Source organism: Dipodomys spectabilis, unplaced genomic scaffold, assembly GCF_019054845.1.
Source record: "Dipodomys spectabilis isolate Male_0828 unplaced genomic scaffold, ASM1905484v1 ptg000215l, whole genome shotgun sequence".
Taxonomy (NCBI): domain Eukaryota; kingdom Metazoa; phylum Chordata; class Mammalia; order Rodentia; family Heteromyidae; genus Dipodomys; species Dipodomys spectabilis.
The window spans coordinates 11,170,805-11,188,816 of NW_024870892.1; the positions used below are offsets into that span (position 1 = coordinate 11,170,805).

Here is an 18,012-nt window from a genome sequence, read left to right on the forward strand (position 1 = left end):
GGCTGGAAGAGGGCCGGGGCTGCGAGGGGTCAGGTCCCCGGCAGGAACGCCTGCACCCGCTGGGCATTGGCCACTAACTGGCCCTGAGGGGGCTGCCCTTCCTCCCTGGGTCTGTCTAGTGGCCATGCCTGGCCACCTCAAGGGAGAAGGTGGAAACCCACGGGGGGGTGGGGGGAGCATTGTACTTAGCCCGGACAGAGGGGACAATGCCCAACAGAACAGAGGGGACAATGCTTCGCAGCCTCCCAGTGTGGGGAGCAGTGGCCGGACTTCCCTTTGCGCACACACAGGCCGGGCCAGGTGAGCCCTGGCGGGAGGCCGTGCCAGCCTGTGGAGCGGGTCACAGGGTGCTTCACGGATGCCAGAGCCAGCTGTGCACTTACCCACGGAAAGCACAGACCCAACCTGTGCCGTGCCACGTGCCAGGCCTCCTGTGGTCTTGAGCAGGGGTGGGCGCGGCCATGGGAGGACCGCCGTGCCGCAGGACGGGCAGGGGTGACGTTGAGGGTGGCTTTTGCTTGTGAGCAGAGATGAGAGGCCAACAGACCCCCGTGCGGGGCCCACAGGAGCTGCCTGCTGCCTGACTGCGCCCGTGCGGGGCCCGTGCGGGGCCCACAGGAGCTGCCTGCTGCCTGCGCCCGTGCGGGGCCCGTGCGGGGCCCACAGGAGCTGCCTGCTGCCTGCGCACATGGGGGGCCTGGGCTGGGGGGAGCACACGGCCCCATGCAGCAGTGATTAGTGCCAGCCCCCATTCGTTTGCCTCGGGGCTGTGCATCTGCTGGCTGCTGGGACTCGAACCTCACGTCTGCATCCCTGACAGCCAAGACCCCAGGCAGAGCCTGCCGGGGCGTGTGGGACCCCAAGACAGTGCGTGGCTTCCTCTCGCGCCCTCGCTGTGCCGAGGGGATCTGGAGAGCTGGGAGAAGCCGCTCCTGCCCCCCCCCCCCCATCACCCCGCCAGGGACCGTCCACCACTGCTGGCTCAGCCCCGTCCTTCCCACCATACCACGCGCATCTTCCTTGGGGCGGTCCCTGAGACTGAGCGCAGGCATGGCTGACCCGCCTTGCAGGCTGTGCAGGGTCGCAGGGCCATGGCAGCGCAGCCCAGTGCAGCCTGGGATGTGTGAGGACGGTGCGGTTCTCCACAGGCAGCCCCAGCCTCCACGCAGCTAAAGCAGCAAAGCCGAGTTCACTCCCATGTGGGTCGGCTGGCGACTCTCCACACCTGAGTGCTGGGGGCCGCAGGGCCTGCTGAGTGGGCTGTCTGGGGCGCACACCCGCCTGGCCACGGCAGCCCCAGCCCAGCTTGCGGCCCCCATGCCCAGTGCTCCTAGAAGGGCCTAGCTTAGCGCATGGGGCCCATGGGCTCTGCCTTGGGGTCACAGAGCCTGACCCCCCCCCCCGGCCTGTCTGGTGTACAGGCTGAGCTTCAGCGACAGTGAGAGTGACAACAGTGCTGACTCCTGCCTGCCCGGCCGCGAGCCCCCTCCCCCCCAGAAGCCACCCCCGCCCAACAGCAAGGTGAGCGGGAGCCCGGGGGCAAGGGCGCGGCACAGGGAGGCTCGCGCCACCGTGGGGAGGGCTTGGGGGTTGTGGGGTGCTGGAGAGGGCACGGGCCGGAGCTCAGAGCCCCCTGGGGCCCCACAGGCACCAGGCCGGAGGAGCCCCGAGCCGTGCAGCAAGCCAGAGAAGATCCTGAAGAAGGGCACCTATGACAAGGTACAGCAAGCGGTGGCTGGGTGGCGGCACAGCCATGAGGGGCCCCTCGGTCCCTAGAGTTGGCTGTCTTCAGTGGGGGTGCCTGTTCTTTACTGGCATGGGCTGCATAAGGGTTGGAGGTGGGCTTGGCCTGGGGGCAGCCCTGGTGAACCTCTGCGCCCCCAGGCCTACACAGATGAGTTGGTGGAGCTGCACCGGAGGCTGATGGCGCTGCGGGAGCGCAACGTGCTGCAGCAGGTACGGGGCAGGAGGTGGGCGAGGGAGCATGCTACAGCAGGTATGGGGGCGGGGGAGCATGCTGCAGCGGGTATGGGGGCGGGGAGCATGCTGCAGCGGGTACAGAGGGGTGGGGGAGCGTGCTGCAGCGGGTACAGGGGGGCGGGGGAGCATGCTGCAGCGGGTATGGGGGCGGGGAGCATGCTGCAGCGGGTACAGGGGGGGCGGGTGGAGCATGCTGCAGCGGGTATAGGGGGGCGGGGAGCATGCTGCAGTGGGTATGGGGGCGGGGAGCGTGCTGCAGCGGGTATGAGGGGGCGGGGAGCATGCTGCAGCGGGTATGGGGGCGGGGAGCATGCTGCAGTGGGTATGGGGGTGGGGAGCATGCTGCAGCGGGTATGAGGGGGCGGGGAGCATGCTGCAGCGGGTACGGGGGTGGGTATGAGGGGGCGGGGAGCATGCTGCAGCGGGTATGGGGGCGGGGGAGCATGCTGCAGCGGGTACAGGGGGGCGGGGAGCATGCTGCAGTGGGTACAGGGGGGCGGGTGGAGCATGCTGCAGCGGGTACAGGGGGGCGGGTGGAGCATGCTGCAGCGGGTACAGGGGGCAGGTGGAGCATGCTGCAGCGGGTACAGGGGGGCAGGTGGAGCATGCTGCAGCGGGTACAGGGGGGCAGGTGGAGCATGCTGCAGCGGGTACAGGGGGGCAGGTGGAGCATGCTGCAGCGGGTACAGGGGGGCGGGTGGAGCATGCTGCAGCGGGTACGGGGGGGTGGGGGAGCGTGCTGCAGCGGGTATGGGGGCGGGGAGCATGCTGCAGCGGGTATGGGGGTGGGGGGGAGCATGCTGCAGCCGGTATGGGGAACATGTTGCAGTGGGTACGGGGGGCAGGGGGAGGGGTGGGAGGAGCATGCTGCAGCAGGTACAGGGAGGCGGGGGAGCATGCAGTGGGTATGGAGGGACAGGTGGGAGGAGCATGCTGCAATGGGTACAGGAAGGAGCATGCTGCAGCAGGTAAGGGAGGAGGGGGAGGAGTGGGAACATGCTGCAGCGGGTATGGGGGGCATGGGTAGGAGGAGCATGCTGCAATGGGTACAGGAAGGAGCATGCTGCAGCGGGTACTGAGGGGCCCAGGTGGGACGGGGCAGGATGGACACTTCTGGTGGGGGCCCAGTGGAGGCCTGGCCTGGAGACCCCATGACTGACCCCCTCTGGCCTCCCGTCCACCTTGCAGATCGTGAACCTGATTGAGGAGACTGGGCACTTCAACGTCACCAACACCACCTTTGACTTCGACCTCTTCTCCCTGGACGAGACGACCGTGCGCAAGCTGCAGAGCTACCTGGAGGCCGTGGCCACATGACCCTGGGCCGGGTGCCAGGCCCTGCCACCCGGGTCCCGAGAGGCCGCGTTCAGGCCCCACCTGCCTTCCTCTCCACTCACCTGCCTGCAGCACTGCCTTAGTGACCGCCGCCGCCACCGCCCTTGGCCCTCACGGCCAGCTGCACTTTCTGGGGTGGCTCCCTTCCGACTGGCCCCCCACCCACCAGGAGACCAGGGGCCCCAGGGCCAGGCAGCCCGGGCCTGGGCCGTGGCTCAGCTGCGCGCACCATCGCCCGGACCTCCCTAAAAGGCGGTTTGTGTTGAAGGCAGCGTTGGGCCTGGTTCTGGGGAGGGGAACTCGCCCCGCCTTGGGCCCAGCCCCCCAGGCTCTCCCCTCTCCCATGCCAGGCTGTGTGGTGCCATGTCACTGCCTGGGCCTCCCTCAGCAACCAGGGCATCCCGCCACCCCGAACGGTTCGCGTGAGCCCCTCGGCTGCCCACCCACCTGCCAGGGGACTCAGGAGGCTTCGTCTGTGCGGCCCGGCCAGCCCCTCCCTCCGTGCCAGCCACGGTGCGCGCCGGGCCTCCCGCTGTACAGCTCTGTGTAGATTATTATATGTGTGTGCCCGGGTCACGAGCGGTTCCCTGTGCGTTTCTGTGGCCGGTGCACGTGGGGGTGGGGGGCGTGGGCTTGTAGGTTAACGTGTCTGAGTCTGTGTGCGAGGCGCCCGCCAGGGCCACAGGAGCTGCCCCAGCGGCGCCCTCCCCCTCAGCATCCTCTTCCTCCCCTTTTGTTGATCAAGTCTTCAAACTTGGAGAAAAAAAAAATGAGCTTTTGCCAAATAAGATGGGATCGTCCGTGTCCGAGGCGGCGAGGAGGCATGCCCGCGTGGCAGGGCCCTGCCACAGCCACGGGCCCACAGCCTCCCCTCTGGCCTGGGCCTCCACCTCCACTGCTGCGGTCCGCACTGGCCTCCCAGAGACTTAGCTCCCGTTCGCCCCAGACTGTCCAGGGCCAAGCCCCCCACCTTCCAGGGCACCGAGCCCTGACGCCGTTAGCACCCTGGGGTGTCCCGGGGCCCCAACTTCAAGGCTCCTCAGCCCCTCCTGACTTCAGAGTCGTCTCAAGCATTCACGCTCTGTCCACGGTGTTCGAAAGAGGACCGGGGACCCAAGGGGACCCCACGCTGCTCCGGGACAGATTGCTCTCCACGATGAGTGTAGGTAAGGAGGCCCCGCCCTGCCCTGCTGCCCATGGGCCCCCAAGCGCTCCTGGGGGACTTCGGCCTCCAAGGCTCCCCCAGGGCCCCCCCAAGCCCACTGCCTCAGCGCCAGCACCCCGGGCCCGGGCAGGCCAACAATACTCCAAAGCTGGCACTCTCCGGAAACTCCAAGATACTGGACGAAAAGAACTCGGCATCATGGCAGCTGTGACTCCGAGGCCGGGGCACCAGTGGGGCCTGGGGCCGTAGAGCTGGTCTTCCTCTAGCCTGGGATGGCCGGGGTCTGCAGGGCAGCCCGGCTGCGCCAGCCCACCCCCACCCCGCCCCGCCCGGCCGCCCGGCCTCCGGAAGCTCCAAGTCTCCGTTACCTCCACCGCCCTCCCGCGCCCAGCCGGGACGGCCGGGGGCCCTGCTGCTGCCCGCCCCCAGCACCACCCTGGAGCCACGGGCACACAAGGTATGGATGCCCAGCACCCGCACCATGCCTGGACACGGGTGCGGAGGAGCGTCTGTCACGAGTCACAGGATTGTTTCCGTCCTGGATTTTAAACTTTTTTTTTTTTTTTTTTTGTTAAATTGTGAATTGATGGAGGAGTTTTTTAGGAAAAAAAAAAAAAGTGAAATAAAGTCCAATGAGAAAGCAGGCCTCAGTGTCCACGCCTGGCCCCCAGCCAGCCCGTGCCCCGTGCCGGCTCTCCGGACCTCTGTTCTCGCGCGTGCCCCAGCCTCGCGCGTTTTGTTACCGTGGCAGTACACAGATGCGCCCTGCCCGCTGGCGGCCCCGCGGGGGACCGGACGCGGAGAGGCCCCGGGGCCCTCTCAGATCAGCAGGCTCGTGTCGTCCTTGGCTGTGCTTCATTGTGTTGGTGGGCACAGAAGTGACTTCCAGCCTCTCTTCCCACCCCCACCCCAGCCCGGAGCCCCTCTAACCCCGCCTGAGTCTATGTCTTTGAGACATTTGCCATGATTTCCCCACGGGAGTCGCGAGGGGTCCTCCGTGGGCCCTCCCGTATACTGCCTTAACCTGCCCGCCCTGTGCTCCCCGATTTTCCTTGGCAGATGAGGACCATGGACACGGGTACGTGTCATTGTGGGAGGGAGGGGCTGAGCCGTTCACTCCAGACCCAGGAGACCCCAGTCCCAGCGTGTCCCCAGACACCATGCAGGGACACTGGGGGGCAGGGGGGGGAGGTGGGCCAACAAGATCACCGCCCTAAATGAGCAGAACCCCTTAAGTAAAGCAACTTTATTTTTACAATTCAAAGTCCTGTGGCTCTGGCAGGCCTGGCAGCTCTGGGCCCTGCCTGCTGGGGTGGGGCAGCGGCCTCTCCTCTGGGGCTGCCCCCTTAACAGACCCACAGGAAGAAGGGGGGGGGAGGGAGGTCACAACTAATGTAGCAAAAGAATGAGGTAAGGGCTCCTTCTCAGCTGCTAACTACTCATACAATTTCTGGATTTCCTCCTTGTACATCTTGTTCACGGTCCCCCTCTTCAGTTTCGTAGTGGCTCCTGCAACAGAAGCGAGCCCAAGGTAGAGGGTTCCTGTGCTCCAAGGGGTCCCCAGCTAGTCCTGGCACCGCACGCCAGATGCAGGGGTTTAGAAAACGTGGGGTGAGCTGGGCACTGGTGACTCTTTCCTATAATCTCAGGTGCTCAGAAGGATTAAGATCAGAGGAAGGGTTCAAAGCCAGCCTGGGTAAGAAAGTCCGAGGGACTCCTTTATCTCCAATAAAACACTCGGAAAACCAGAAGTGGTGCTGTGGCTCAAAGGGTAGAGCGCTCGCCTTGAGCTGAAGAGCTGAGGGACAGCGCCCAGGCTGCGAGTTCAAGCCCCACGACCGACAAAAAAAAAAAGCCAGCCTAGGCAGCGAAGTCCATGAGACTCTTGTCTCCAGTGAACCACCAGAAAGCCACAAGTGGAGCTGTGGCTCAAGTGGTAGAGCGTTAGCCTTGTTCAGGGACAGTGCCTAGGCCCTGAGTTGGAACCTCAGGGCTGGCACCAGGAAGGAAGAATAAGACTCGGGGTTGAGGGGAGCCCCACTTGGGAGCTCCAGACGCTCACCGAGCTCGCCGCCACACACGGAGAAGTCTGTGTCCAGGACGACCCACTTGAGCACCTTGTAGCTCTCGGAGGGCGCCTCCTCGTTGGCAGCCTCCATCCCCTGCTTGATGAAGTTGTCCACGATGGGATCACGGCCTTCCAGCACGTCACTCAGCCAGGTGGCCTGGCTCTTCAGGCTCCGGCACACAGCCACCACCTCATTGGTCAGCGTGGTCCGCGGCTCCCCTGTCTCCCAGTTGACCTGGCACTGCAAGGGGGAATGGAGTCAGGCCCCTCCGGGTCACCACACCCCACACTGGGGGCTCGCCAGATGTCCCCCACACTTGGACCCTGGGGTTTTCTCCTATACATTTTGTTTGCTTGTGCCAGTGCTGATTTGAACTCAAGGCCTGAACACCATCCCACAGCTTTTGTGCTAAAGGATAGTGCTCTACAGCTTGAGCCACGGTACCCAGTCCTAGAGTTCCAGCCCCACAACCAACAACAACAACAACAACAAAACCCAGGGCTGGGAAGGTGGCTCCGTGGTAGAGCGCTTGCCTTGCATGCATGGGACCCTGGGTTTGATTCCTCAGCACCACATAAGCAGAAAAAGGCAGAAGTGGTGCTGTGGCTCAAGTGGTAGAGTGCTTGCCTTGAGCTGGAAAGCTCAGGGGTAGGGCCCAGGCTCAGAGTTCAAGTCCCACAACTGACAAACTCAAACACATGCCTGCGACCACATGCCCTGAAACGGGGTCAGGCTGGACACCTGCATGGCTCGCACCTGTCATCCCAGCGACTCAGGAAGCTGAGATCTGAGAAGCATGGTTCAAAGCCAGCCCAGGGAAGGAAAAGTCCATGAGACCACCAAAAATTCCACAAGTGATAGAGCACCAGCGCCCAGGCCCTGAGTTCAAACTCCAAGACCAGCATAAAAATAAAACCAAAGGGCTGGGAAGGTGGCTCAGTGGTAGAGCTTGCCTCAAATGCCTGAGGCCCTGGGTTCGATTCCTCAGCACCACATAAACAGAAAAATCCAGAAGTGGCACTGTGGCTCAAGTGGTAGAGCGCTAGCCTTGAGCTGAAGAGCTGAGGGGTAGCATCTAGGCCCAGAGTTCAAGCCCCACAACCGACCAAAAAAAAAAAAAAACCACCAAAGCTAGACATTGGAGCTGGGGAGCAATTCTGCTCCAGCGAGGGGTCCACGGGCCCTCCTCACTGAGCCTCTGTCCCCTCATCTTGCATCAGGGCATCAGCCCCCATGCCACCCACCACACAGGGACATGGCACTGGGTACCTTCAGCGTCAGGAGGGCAGACAGGAACGGGTGGTCCTGGCCCACCACCACCACATAGTGAACAATGGGGATATGGTTCTTCACCCGCTCCTCAATGAGGTTTGGGTTGATGACCTCTCCGGAGCTCAGCGTGATCATATCTGTGTGCAGGAAGAGCAGGCATTTGCCCCCCCCCCCCCAAAAAAAAATAAAACCTAACACGGAGTTGTGGTCAGGATGGGGACTGTCCCAGAGCAACCCTGACTTACAGAGGCAGACCCCAATGCACAGGAGACACCCCTGGGTCAGGGCAGTGGTTCATGCTTATAATTCTAGCTATGTGAGAGGCAGAAATGAGGAGAATTGTGGTTCAAGGACCAGTAAGGGTGAAGAAAAAAAAAATGTTAGCAAGACCCCATATCTCAATCAATAGGTTAGGTATGGTGGCACAAATCTGCTAGCTCAGCCAAGCAGGAAGCCATGAGTCCAGGCTGGCTCTGGACAAAAACAGGAGTCCTTATCTGAAAATGAGCTCAAGCTCCAAATGGCTGTGGGCCTGGCTCAGCAGCAGAGCACTAGCTTGGCAGGTGCAGTCTTAAGTTCAAAACCCACTACTGAGCCCAGCCCAACCTTGTAATCCTAGCTACTCAATTGTGGTTCAAAGCCAGGCCCAGGCAGGAGGAGCTGGGACTCAAGGGGTAGAATGCTAGGTTTGAGCAAGCCAAGAGATTCAACTTGAACTCAGGCCCTGAGTTCAAACCCCAGTACAAGTCACACATCACACAAAAACATCCAGTGTCATCCTAGCTACTCAGGAGGCTAAAATCTGAGGATAGTGGTTCAAAGCCAGCCCAGACAGTAAAGTTCAGGAGACTCTTATCTCCAATGAACCACCAGAAAACCGGAAGTGATGCTATGGCTCAAGTGGTAGAGCGCTCACCTTGAGCTGAAGAGCTGAGGGACAGCGCCCAGGCCCAGAATTCAAGCCCCACGACTGGTCAAAGAAAAAAATGATCCAGCATTGACAAAAATAACAAAAATCCAAACCGGACTTAGGGTTTCCTGTGCCTTTTGCAAGTGCACAAACCACACCGCCGTGGGCAGCCGCCCTGCAGGCCCGGCTGCATCTCCCTCACCCTTGGTGCTGCCCAGGATGTAGAGGAATTTGTCGGAGTCCAGGAAGCCCATGTCCATGGTGTGCATCCAGCCCTGGCTGTCTATCTTCTGGCGCGTGCCCTCGAAGTCGTTGAGGTAGCCCATGAAGATGTGCCGGCCCCACACGCAAATGTTGCCGATGCCCTCCTCATTCTCCTCTTCCACCTTCGTGTTGGTGTTCAGGAGCGCCTTCCCACAGCTGGGGGCAGGAAGCCGGTTGGGACACACGCCAGACACGTCCCCCCCACCAGAGCAGGGGACCCCTAGCTTTTCCTCCCTGGGCTAAAAGTCCCACAGACTTTCCTGCCCGGGGCTGGCTTTGAACCACGATCCTCAGATCTCAGCCTCCTGAGTAGCTAGGATATAGGTATGAGCCACCAGTGCCTGGCTCCATGAAACTCTCATCTCCAATGAACCACCAGAAAATAGAAGTGGTGCTGCGGCTCAAGTGTTAGAAGAGTGCTAACCTTGAGCAAAAGAAGCTCATGGACAGCACCCAGGCCCTGAGTTCAAGCCCCACAACTGGCACACATACAACAGACACACACAAAGACATCATGGTTTCCATCTTGACGTTTTACGCGAGGCCAGCTGCCATCTTGAATGACACTCTAGCATCTCTGTGGAGAGGTCCACTGAAGGTCTCTTACTATGGCCTTGCAGGGAGGCATACTGGAAGATGTCCCTCCTCCCCGGCCCAGCCTTTGGATGAGAACACAGACAATAGCTTGACCAGGAGCCAGGCTGCCCAGCTTGGAAGCAGCTCCCCTTCCCCATCCGCCCTCCGCCCAAACCTGCTGCTGTGCTAAGCTGATAATTAGCAGACATTTTTTTTTTTTCTGTGTCAGCCCTGGGGCTTGAACTTAGGGCCTATGAACTGTCCCTGAGCTTTTGTGCTCAAGGCTAGCAGTCTGCCACTTGACCCACAGCTCCATTTCTGGCTTTGTTTTTTTGGTGGTTAACTGGTGATAAGTCTCATGGACTTTCCTGCCTGGGCTGGTTTTGAACTGCGGTCCTCAGATCCCAGAATCCTGAGTAGCTAGGATTACAGGTGTGAGCCACTGGTGCCCAGCTGGATTTTTTTTTTTTTTAATACAAGCCCTGGGGCCTGAATTCTGGGCTTGGGCACTGTTCCTCAGCTCTTCAGCTCAAGGCTAGCACTCTACCACTTGAGCCACAGTGCCACTTCCAGCTTATGTAGTGCTGAAGAATCGAACCCAGGGCCTCATGCATGCGAGGCAAGCACTCTACCACTAAGCCACCTTCCCAGCCCTCACATTAACTTTTATATAGAAGTAAATAAATGAATACAAGACAAATGAATGTAGGAGAGGCTCATGGGACGGCCGAGGCCGACTGACTTGGCCAATAGCATGCTCCCTGTATGTATTTGAGGTTGGGAAAACCTCGGTGTTCTGTCTGTCCACCCTTCCAACAAGACCCACCTGAGCAGCCGGAAGGCCTGGTGGCTGGAGACCGTGTGGATGCCCGTGCACTCGGACAGGCCGTAGAGCTCAAAGATGGAGATGTTGAGGCTGAGGAAGAAATCCAGGGTGGTTCTGGGGAGCCCCATGCCGAGGTTGAAGAACTGCTCACAGCGGTTGAGGCCCAGGAACTTCTTGACGGGGTCAAAGATCAGTTTCTTGGCCACGCCGAAGCACAGCGGGGGGTGGACCTGCCTTGAGAAGCAGGTGGGTGCCACGTGAGCGTCTGGTGGCCTGGCCACGCCATCCCTGGCCCCGGTGCCTGCCGCCCGCCTCCCATCCCCGCCTCGGCTCACCCAAACATGCGTCTCTGGTTAGTTCTGAGCCCCAGCTTCATGGCCCAGTCATTGACCTTCCTGCGGAACCTGCCCAGCTCCAGCTGGCTGGTCTTCAGGTTGTCCTGAATCAGGTCCCAGATCCAGGGCACGCCGTAGAAGGTGGTGGGCTTCACTTCTCGAAGCAGTTCAAACAGGAAGCCCTAGGGGATGAGGATGGAGATAGAGTCAGGGACAGGGGGCTACATTGATCCGAGTGGGGCCCCATTGAGTCCAGAACCAACCAGGGCCTGAGGGAAGCAGGGCTGGGGTGGTGCTGATGGTTAAGTAATGACTCCCAGAGCCCAGCACCCACCGTGTCTGGCATGCACCAGCTGTGGGTCTCAGAAGGCAGCGCCTACGCCTTACGCCTGAACTCTGAGTGGGGCATGGAATGGAGGCCCCAAGGTTGATGCAAGGTTGGGGGAGAGGGAGAGAGGCATAAAGAGGGATAGAGGATAGACATACAGGGTTTTGCATAGCTGTAATTGCAGCTCTTCTAGAGGTGGAAGAGGACATAGGTCAAAGCTGGCCCTGGATAAAAGTGCAAGACTCAAAAGATAGGCATTGTAGCTGGGCACTGGTGGCTCACACCTGCAATCTTATTCAGGAGGCTGAGATCTGAGGATCATGGTTCAAAGCCAGCTCGGGCAGGAAAGTCTGTGAGACTCTTATCTCCAATGAACCACCAGAAAACCGGAAGTGGTCCTGTGACTCAAGCGGTAGACCGTTTGCCTTGAGCTGAAGAGCTGAGGGACAGCGCCCAGGCCCAGAGTTCAAGCCCCATGACTGACCAAAAAAATATATATATGGATGTTGATGGCTCATGCCTATAATCCTAGGTACTCAGGAGACTCAGTTCTAAGGATTGGTATTTGAAGCCAGTCTGGGCAGGAAAACCTGTGAGACTCTTTTTTTTCCCGGTTATGTGGTGCTGAGGAATTGAACCCAGGGCCTCATGCACGCAAGGCAAGCACTTGACCACTGAGCCACCTTCCCAGCCCAGCCTGTGAGACTCATATATTGTTAACCAGCAAAAAGGCTGGCCATGTTTGTTGATGAACTATTAATAACTATGAACAGTGCTATAGTATATTTTGAATTTTCTTATTCTAGCATGATAATAAAAATTACCTTATTCACCTGTGTTTGTTGTTGTTGTTTGTGGAGTTGTGTTTGTTTTTGTTTATTTCGAAACAGGATCTCATTGTATAGCCCAGGCAAGCCTTGAACTTGAGATCCTCCCACTTCAGCCTCCTGAGTGCTGGGATTATGAGTGTGCATCACTACACCCAGCTACCTCATCTTAACCATTTCTAAATACACACTGCAGCCCACAGGAAGCAGCATCACATGGCCGTTGTGGCCATCCATCACCTCCAGAACTTTCCATCTCCCTCAACTGAAGCTCTATCTCCATCGAACACTTAATTCTCCTCCCAGTGCTAGCACCCCCATCCTAACTCCTGTCTCTGTGGCTCTGATAACTGTAAGGAGGTCCTTCTGTGTCTGCTGTGTCACTGGGCACCCTGTCCTCAAGTTCCTCCATGTTGGAGCGGGTGACACGAGGGCCCCTGGGCCCTCGTGGGTGGGTCTACATGCCTCCTACTCTCTGTAATACTAGCCCTTATCAGTTCCCTCCCCATGCACTTCACACGTGAGGAAACTTGGGCCTAGAGACCAGGAAGGATGGAGACCATACGGCCTTAGGTAGGGGGTTATGGGAATAGGAGCGGCCGTTCAGCACTCACTGCGCCAGGGGGAGAGTCAGTGTCTTTTCCAGCTTCTGGTGGGGCAAAATAGAGCGTCCCGGCCACAGCGATAGCCACCCACATGTCGAGGATCTGGACGGAGATGTTGCTGAGCGGCAGGTAGCTCACCAGGATTTCCTGTCCCTCCGGGGGACACTTGTAACACAGGCTCTGGACAGTCGCCGCCGTGGTCCAGGTGATCTGAAAGACCAGAGGCCAGTCACCTGCCCTTGGTTGGTTCTGTTCCTGCTCCCAACCCACCCCCCCCCAACTCGGATCCCAGGGCAGGGGAGGCCGGGGGACAGGGCTGGGGACCGGGGCCATCCAGGGGCGCTTACGTTGTCATGACTTAGCATCATGAGCTTGGGCGGGCCTGTGGTCCTCAGGTTGTAGACCAAGGCGCAGCACTGGTTCGGTTTCTGCATGTCGATGGCATGGTCCAGCCTGTCTTCTGATACGTTGTCCGCCAAGTCCAGGAACTGCTGCCACTGTGGAAAGGCCAGCGGTGGTGGTGGGCTTTGGGGAGGGGGCACAGGCGGTTCCTGAAAGGGTCTCCCCCCACACACACCCTCCTGGCTGGGCACCATACCGAATACAGATTGGCCTGCGTGGTCTTCAGTTCCTCCTTGTACTGTACAATGGCCTTGAGGTAGGTTAGAGAGCCCAAGATCTACGGGACACAGTAGACAGGAAGTGACCCTTGGTGCCAGCCCCTTGCTGCACAGGCAGACAATGTCCCCAAGGCCTATGCCTGAGTGTCAGAGCTGCGTTCCTTTTCACAGCTGTGTGAAGTTCCAGTGGGTGATAGAGTTGGTGTGGACTCAGCTGTTGATGGAAACTTGGTCCTTCCTTCCTTCCTTCCTTCCTTCCTTCCTTCCTTCCTTCCTTCCTTCCTTCCTTTCTCTCTCTCTCTTTCTCTTTCTTTCTCTCTCTCTCTCTTTCTTTCTTTCTCTTTTCTCTTTCTTTTTTGTTGTTGTTGGTCATGGGGCTTGAACTCTGGGCCTGGGCGCTGTCCCTCAGCTCTTCAGCACAAGGCAAGCACTCTACCACAGCACCACTTCGGGTTTTCTGGTGGTTAATTGAAGGTGAGTCTCATGGAGTTTTTTGCCCAGGCTGGCTTTTTTTTTTTTTTAATTAACCAACGATATAAGTTCTTTTACTTAATATATATATATAACATACAAAATAAGTTAAAAGGAAGAAACAGAAGAAGATTCCTTGGCATACATGATGTAATACCCAAGGTCCCTCATGAGTGGTCCCTCCATATATGTCCATTTCCCTGTGGCAAAAGGTGAAAGGCTGACTTATAAACACAAACAGCATCCAAACAATGGATTTTAGACATTTCTTCCCACTCTGCAATTCACTCTACTTTTGACTGTAATAAACACAAAAATTATCTCCAAAAAAAAAGCTGTTTTTAGGGGCTGGGAAGGTGGCTCAGTGGTAGAGCACTTGCTTCGCATGCCTGAGGCCCTGGGTTCCATTCCTCAGCACCACATAAGCAAAAAGGAAAAAAAAAGCTGGAAGTGGCGCTGTGGCTCAAGTGGTAGAGCGCTCACCTTGAGCTGAAGACTGAGGGACGGAAATAAACAAATAGGTCAAGGGCCGCGTGGCAGGGCCAGGCCCTGGCTGTGTGTGGCACCCGGGGCACAAACACAGGCTCTGACAATTATCATGTAGATGGGATTTGCTGCCCAGGACCATGGTGCAGTGAGGTAAGCCCAGCTCTCTCAGAGGGAGCCCTCAGAGGTAGGGGTGAGGGGGCAGAAGGGCCCTGGGGCACCAGCAGGCTGCCCCTCTCCCCGCCATGGCCGACCTGGTTGATCTTCTGCAGCTGTTTGTTGTTGTCTACCACAAAGACGTTCATCTTTGTGGTCTCTGCAATCAATTGGCAGACTTTGGAGGAGCTGGAAGACAACATGGCCACGGAGATGCCTCTAGAAGGAGAACGGGGTACGGGTGGCTCTGAGCGCCTGCGGTGGGGGTTTCGAGAGTCACTGATCACCCCCACTACTTCCTGTTTAAAGGTCGGACTTAGGGGAGACCCCCCCCCCCTTTAGGATGGATATTTTGGATGGATGCAGGGTATGGTCAGTGCTGGGGGAATCTTAAGGAATACAGAAGGAAAGGATGTGACTGTGGGGTTTCACAGGATGTATATGAGTTTTCTGGGGAGAATATTCTGGAAGCACATGCCAAGAGTGCTCAGGACTGATAGATCCCCCTGAGCATAGTCTAAAGTGGAGTGGGGGTCAGCTGGCTTCCTGGCTGGGGGACTCTGCTGCAAGACCCTCCCTGCCACCAGGGGCGCCCTTACCCCGCCATGATGGAGGCGATGCTGGCAATGACCCACTCTGCAGAGTTGGAACCCATGATCCCCACGCCGTGGAAGCGCTGCAGGCCCAGCTGGGGGAGGAGGCCATGGTGAAACGCAGGCTCGGCTCGGCTGCACTACCCCACCATCGCGAGGCCTGGGCCACCCTTCCTTTTGCTGGCGGGTTCTTCTCTCCCCACCCCCACCCCCCAGGGGACAAGCGGGGACACCTATAGCCAGTTTGTGTATTATGACTCCAGGCAAGGAAGGGCATGGCGTGGACTGTGGTCGGTCTTGGGGCTTGAACTCAGGGCCGGGCGCTGTCCCTGCTCTGTTGTGTTGTTTTTTGCTCAAGGCTAGCACACTAGCACGTTGAGCCACTTCTGGCTGCTTTTTATTTATTTATTTATTTATTGGTGGTTCATTGGAGATAAGAGTCCCCCCAGAGCCAGGTGCAGAGGGCCCAATCCTGTAATCATAGCTACACAGGTGGCTGAGATCTGAGGATCACGGTTTGAAGCCAGCCTGGGCAGGACAGTCTGTGAGACTTTTTTTTTTGTCGGTCATGAGGCTTAAACTCTGGGCCTGGGCGCTGTCCCTCAGCTCTTCAGCTCAAGGTGAGCGCCCTACCACTTGAGCCACAGCGCCACTTCCGGCTTTTTCTGCTTCTATGGTGCTGAGGAATCGAACCTAGGACCTCATGCATGCAAGGCAAGCACTCTACCACTGAGCCACCTTCCCAGCTCCTGTGAGAATCTTATCTCCAATGATCATATGAGAAAGGTGGGGGAGAGGGAGGGAAGGAGAGAGAGAGAAAGAGAGCAAGAGAGAGAGAGAGAGAGAGAGCATGCATTTGTGCAACCAGCATCCAGGAAGGGCCTCTCTAAGGAAATTCCACTAGTGGAGATCATCAGAACTGTAGCGCTGGAGGCATGGAGCACCTGCCCAGCAAGTGCAAGGTGAGCTCCAGGGTTCAAATCCCAGTGGTACTAAAGCTGATTTGGTATGCAGCCTGTGCAGAGCTGCTTGATGTGTGTGAATGCTTGTCACTAAGCTACAACCTAGCTGCTATTGCATGTGTGTGTGTGTGTGTGTGTGTGTGTGTGTGTGTGTGTGTGTTTAAATACTGAAGCCAGGTATTGGTGGCTCACGCCTGTCATCCTAGCTACTCAGGAGGCTGAGATCTGAGGATCGCGGTTCAAAGCCAGCCCTGGCAGGAGAGACCGTGAGACTCCTATCTCCAATAAACCACCAGAAAACGGGAAGTGGCGCTGTAGCTCAAGTGGTAGAGCGCTCGCCTTGAGCTGAAGAGCTGAGGGACAGTGCCCAGGCCCGGAGTTCAAGCCCCACGACCGACAATAAACAAGCAAACAAATAAAAATACAAATAAGCATTCAGGAACGCAGCAAGGCCACAACGCGGCGGGAGCAGGCCCGAAGTGATGCCACGCATGCGCAGAAGACGAGAAGCGCGGTGCGCGCGGGAGGCGCCTGCGCCAAGGGTCCACGCAGGCGCAGTGCGGCCTGGGCAGGCGCGCGGGCCGGTTCGGGGCCGGTACCTGGAGGAAGGCCTTGGCGACGCGCCGGCACTCCTCGTACAGCTCGATGTAGGAGAACAGGTGCCAGCGATCCTTGTACTTGGAGCAGAGCGCGAGCTGGCTGCCGAACTTGGTGGCGGTGCCCAGGACCATGTCGTGCACGGTGACGGGCTTCTCCTCCTCCTGATCGTCCTTGTTCAGCCGCAGCCGCACCTCGCCTTCGCACTGCGTGGTCCAGTAGATGCGGCCTGCGGGCGCGCGTGTCACTGCGCACGCGTGTCACCGCGCGGGGTCCATGCGAGGGAGTCCCGGGGGGGGGGGTCGCGGGGTCACGGGGGGGGGGGGTCAGGAGGAGGGTGCCTCAGGGTCACCGGGAGGGGTCACAGTGTGGCGGGGGGGGGGGGTCACATTTCATTGAAAGTGAGGCTGGTTCATGGGGTTCTGGGGGTCCAAAAGGGAGTGTGACCAGGCAGCGTCGGGTGTGGCACAGATGGTGACAGGAGCACAGAGGACAGGTGGACAGACATGGGACCAGAGAGGAGGCCACACCCCGTCACCCCCACCCCACCCCACCGCCTGGCACCCAGGCAGGCAGGCAGGAGCACAGAATGCACACCTCTGAGGGTCTCAGGGAAGGGGACCCCCATGCCCTGCCCCCGCTCTCCCCTGGGACTCAGTCGCCCTCACCTCTGGGTCTCCTTTCTATATGGGCCCTAGAGAGCATCACGATCTTGCTTCATTCATGCAGCTCTCCAGGCGTCTTTTGTTCCCCAGCAGGGTAATCCACAGGACATCGTGGTTGCCTATGCTGGGCTTCCTACCTGCCAGGGGGAGCAGAAGGCTGCAGAGCACCCAGTGGGGCACACAGGTGGGTGCAGGCCCCTCAGGAGAGGAGTAGGGTCATGAGGGCCCTGTGGCTGGTATGGGAAGACAAGGGTGAGGGAAAAAGGAAATGGAAAGCCAGGCATTGTGGCTCACGCCTGTCATCCCAGCTACTCGGGAGACTGAGATCTGAGGATCATGGTTCAAAGCCAGGCAGTCCCAATAGGAAAGTCCATGAGACTCTTACCTCCAATGAACCACCAGAAAACCGGAGGTGGCTCTGTGGCTCAAACTGGTAGAGTGCTAGCCTTGAGCAAAAACAGCTCAGAGACAGCACTCAGGCCCTGAGTTTGAGGACAGGCAAAAAAAAGAAAGAAATGTAACAAAACAAACATTAGTGTTTTCTAATACCTTCTATGGCCACTGGGCTGCCCAGTTTGTCACTGGAGGAGTGGCAGAGTGGGGTTAGATACACAGTGAATGCCCTGAGGTCCACACACACTTCACCCCTCTGTCATTAATGGGGTAAGGCAGTCTCACCAACTTTGTCACCTCCCTGCGTTAGCCTTAGGTGACCAGCAGTTTCCAGAACATTCCAGCCCTTGTGATATCACTGGATTCCACAATCTAGCATGCCATGATGGTGATATGGCCCATTACCCCCCTTTTGAGACTAGTGTTTGGGGAGAAAGGGGGTATCTACCCACACTCGTTCCCCCATCCCCATCATCCAAGGTCCTGGTCCCCCCAGGGAGAAGCTGAGACAGTGTTGGGCTCAGATCTGGCAGTGAGAGGGACTCTGAGTTATTGATTGTCTCTTGAGTGGAAGAGT

The 18,012-nt window shown here is 58.6% G+C and overlaps 2 protein-coding genes across 2 annotated transcripts in view; one reads left to right on the forward strand and one right to left on the reverse strand.

The window, feature by feature from the left end:
• Mllt1 (MLLT1 super elongation complex subunit) overlaps positions 1–5,125 on the forward strand; it is a 52,602-nt gene extending 47,477 nt beyond the window's left edge. The window contains exons 9-12 of the mRNA XM_042697199.1: positions 1,422–1,521; positions 1,648–1,719; positions 1,885–1,956; positions 3,169–5,125. Of these exons, the coding sequence (XP_042553133.1) occupies positions 1,422–1,521; positions 1,648–1,719; positions 1,885–1,956; positions 3,169–3,297 (373 nt within the window). The 3' untranslated portion in view covers positions 3,298–5,125. The remainder of the gene's footprint in view (positions 1–1,421; positions 1,522–1,647; positions 1,720–1,884; positions 1,957–3,168) is intronic.
• A 790-nt stretch (positions 5,126–5,915) lies between these two features.
• On the reverse strand, positions 5,916–17,082 carry LOC122122709 (long-chain-fatty-acid--CoA ligase ACSBG2-like). Its single transcript, XM_042697021.1, has 13 exons — positions 17,046–17,082; positions 16,380–16,624; positions 14,825–14,913; positions 14,324–14,444; positions 13,091–13,171; positions 12,840–12,989; positions 12,502–12,702; positions 10,733–10,914; positions 10,398–10,631; positions 8,934–9,151; positions 7,819–7,958; positions 6,543–6,789; positions 5,916–5,989 (listed from the first exon to the last, which is right to left on the reverse strand). Exons 1-13 carry the CDS (start codon positions 17,080–17,082, stop codon positions 5,916–5,918), a joined length of 2,019 nt encoding a protein of 672 aa, XP_042552955.1.
• Positions 17,083–18,012: the final 930 nt, after the last annotated feature.

Excerpts from the sequence above, each read along its gene's own strand:
- LOC122122709 (XM_042697021.1), bottom strand. The coding sequence starts at position 17,082 with ATGCTCTCTAGGGCCCATATAGAAAGGAGACCCAGAG. Across the intron at positions 14,445-14,824 it reads ATCGCCTCCATCATGGCGGG|AGGCATCTCCGTGGCCATGT; the intron begins GTAAGGGCGCCC and ends TTCTCCTTCTAG. Across the intron at positions 6,790-7,818 it reads CTGCCCTCCTGACGCTGAAG|TGCCAGGTCAACTGGGAGAC; the intron begins GTACCCAGTGCC and ends TCCCCCTTGCAG.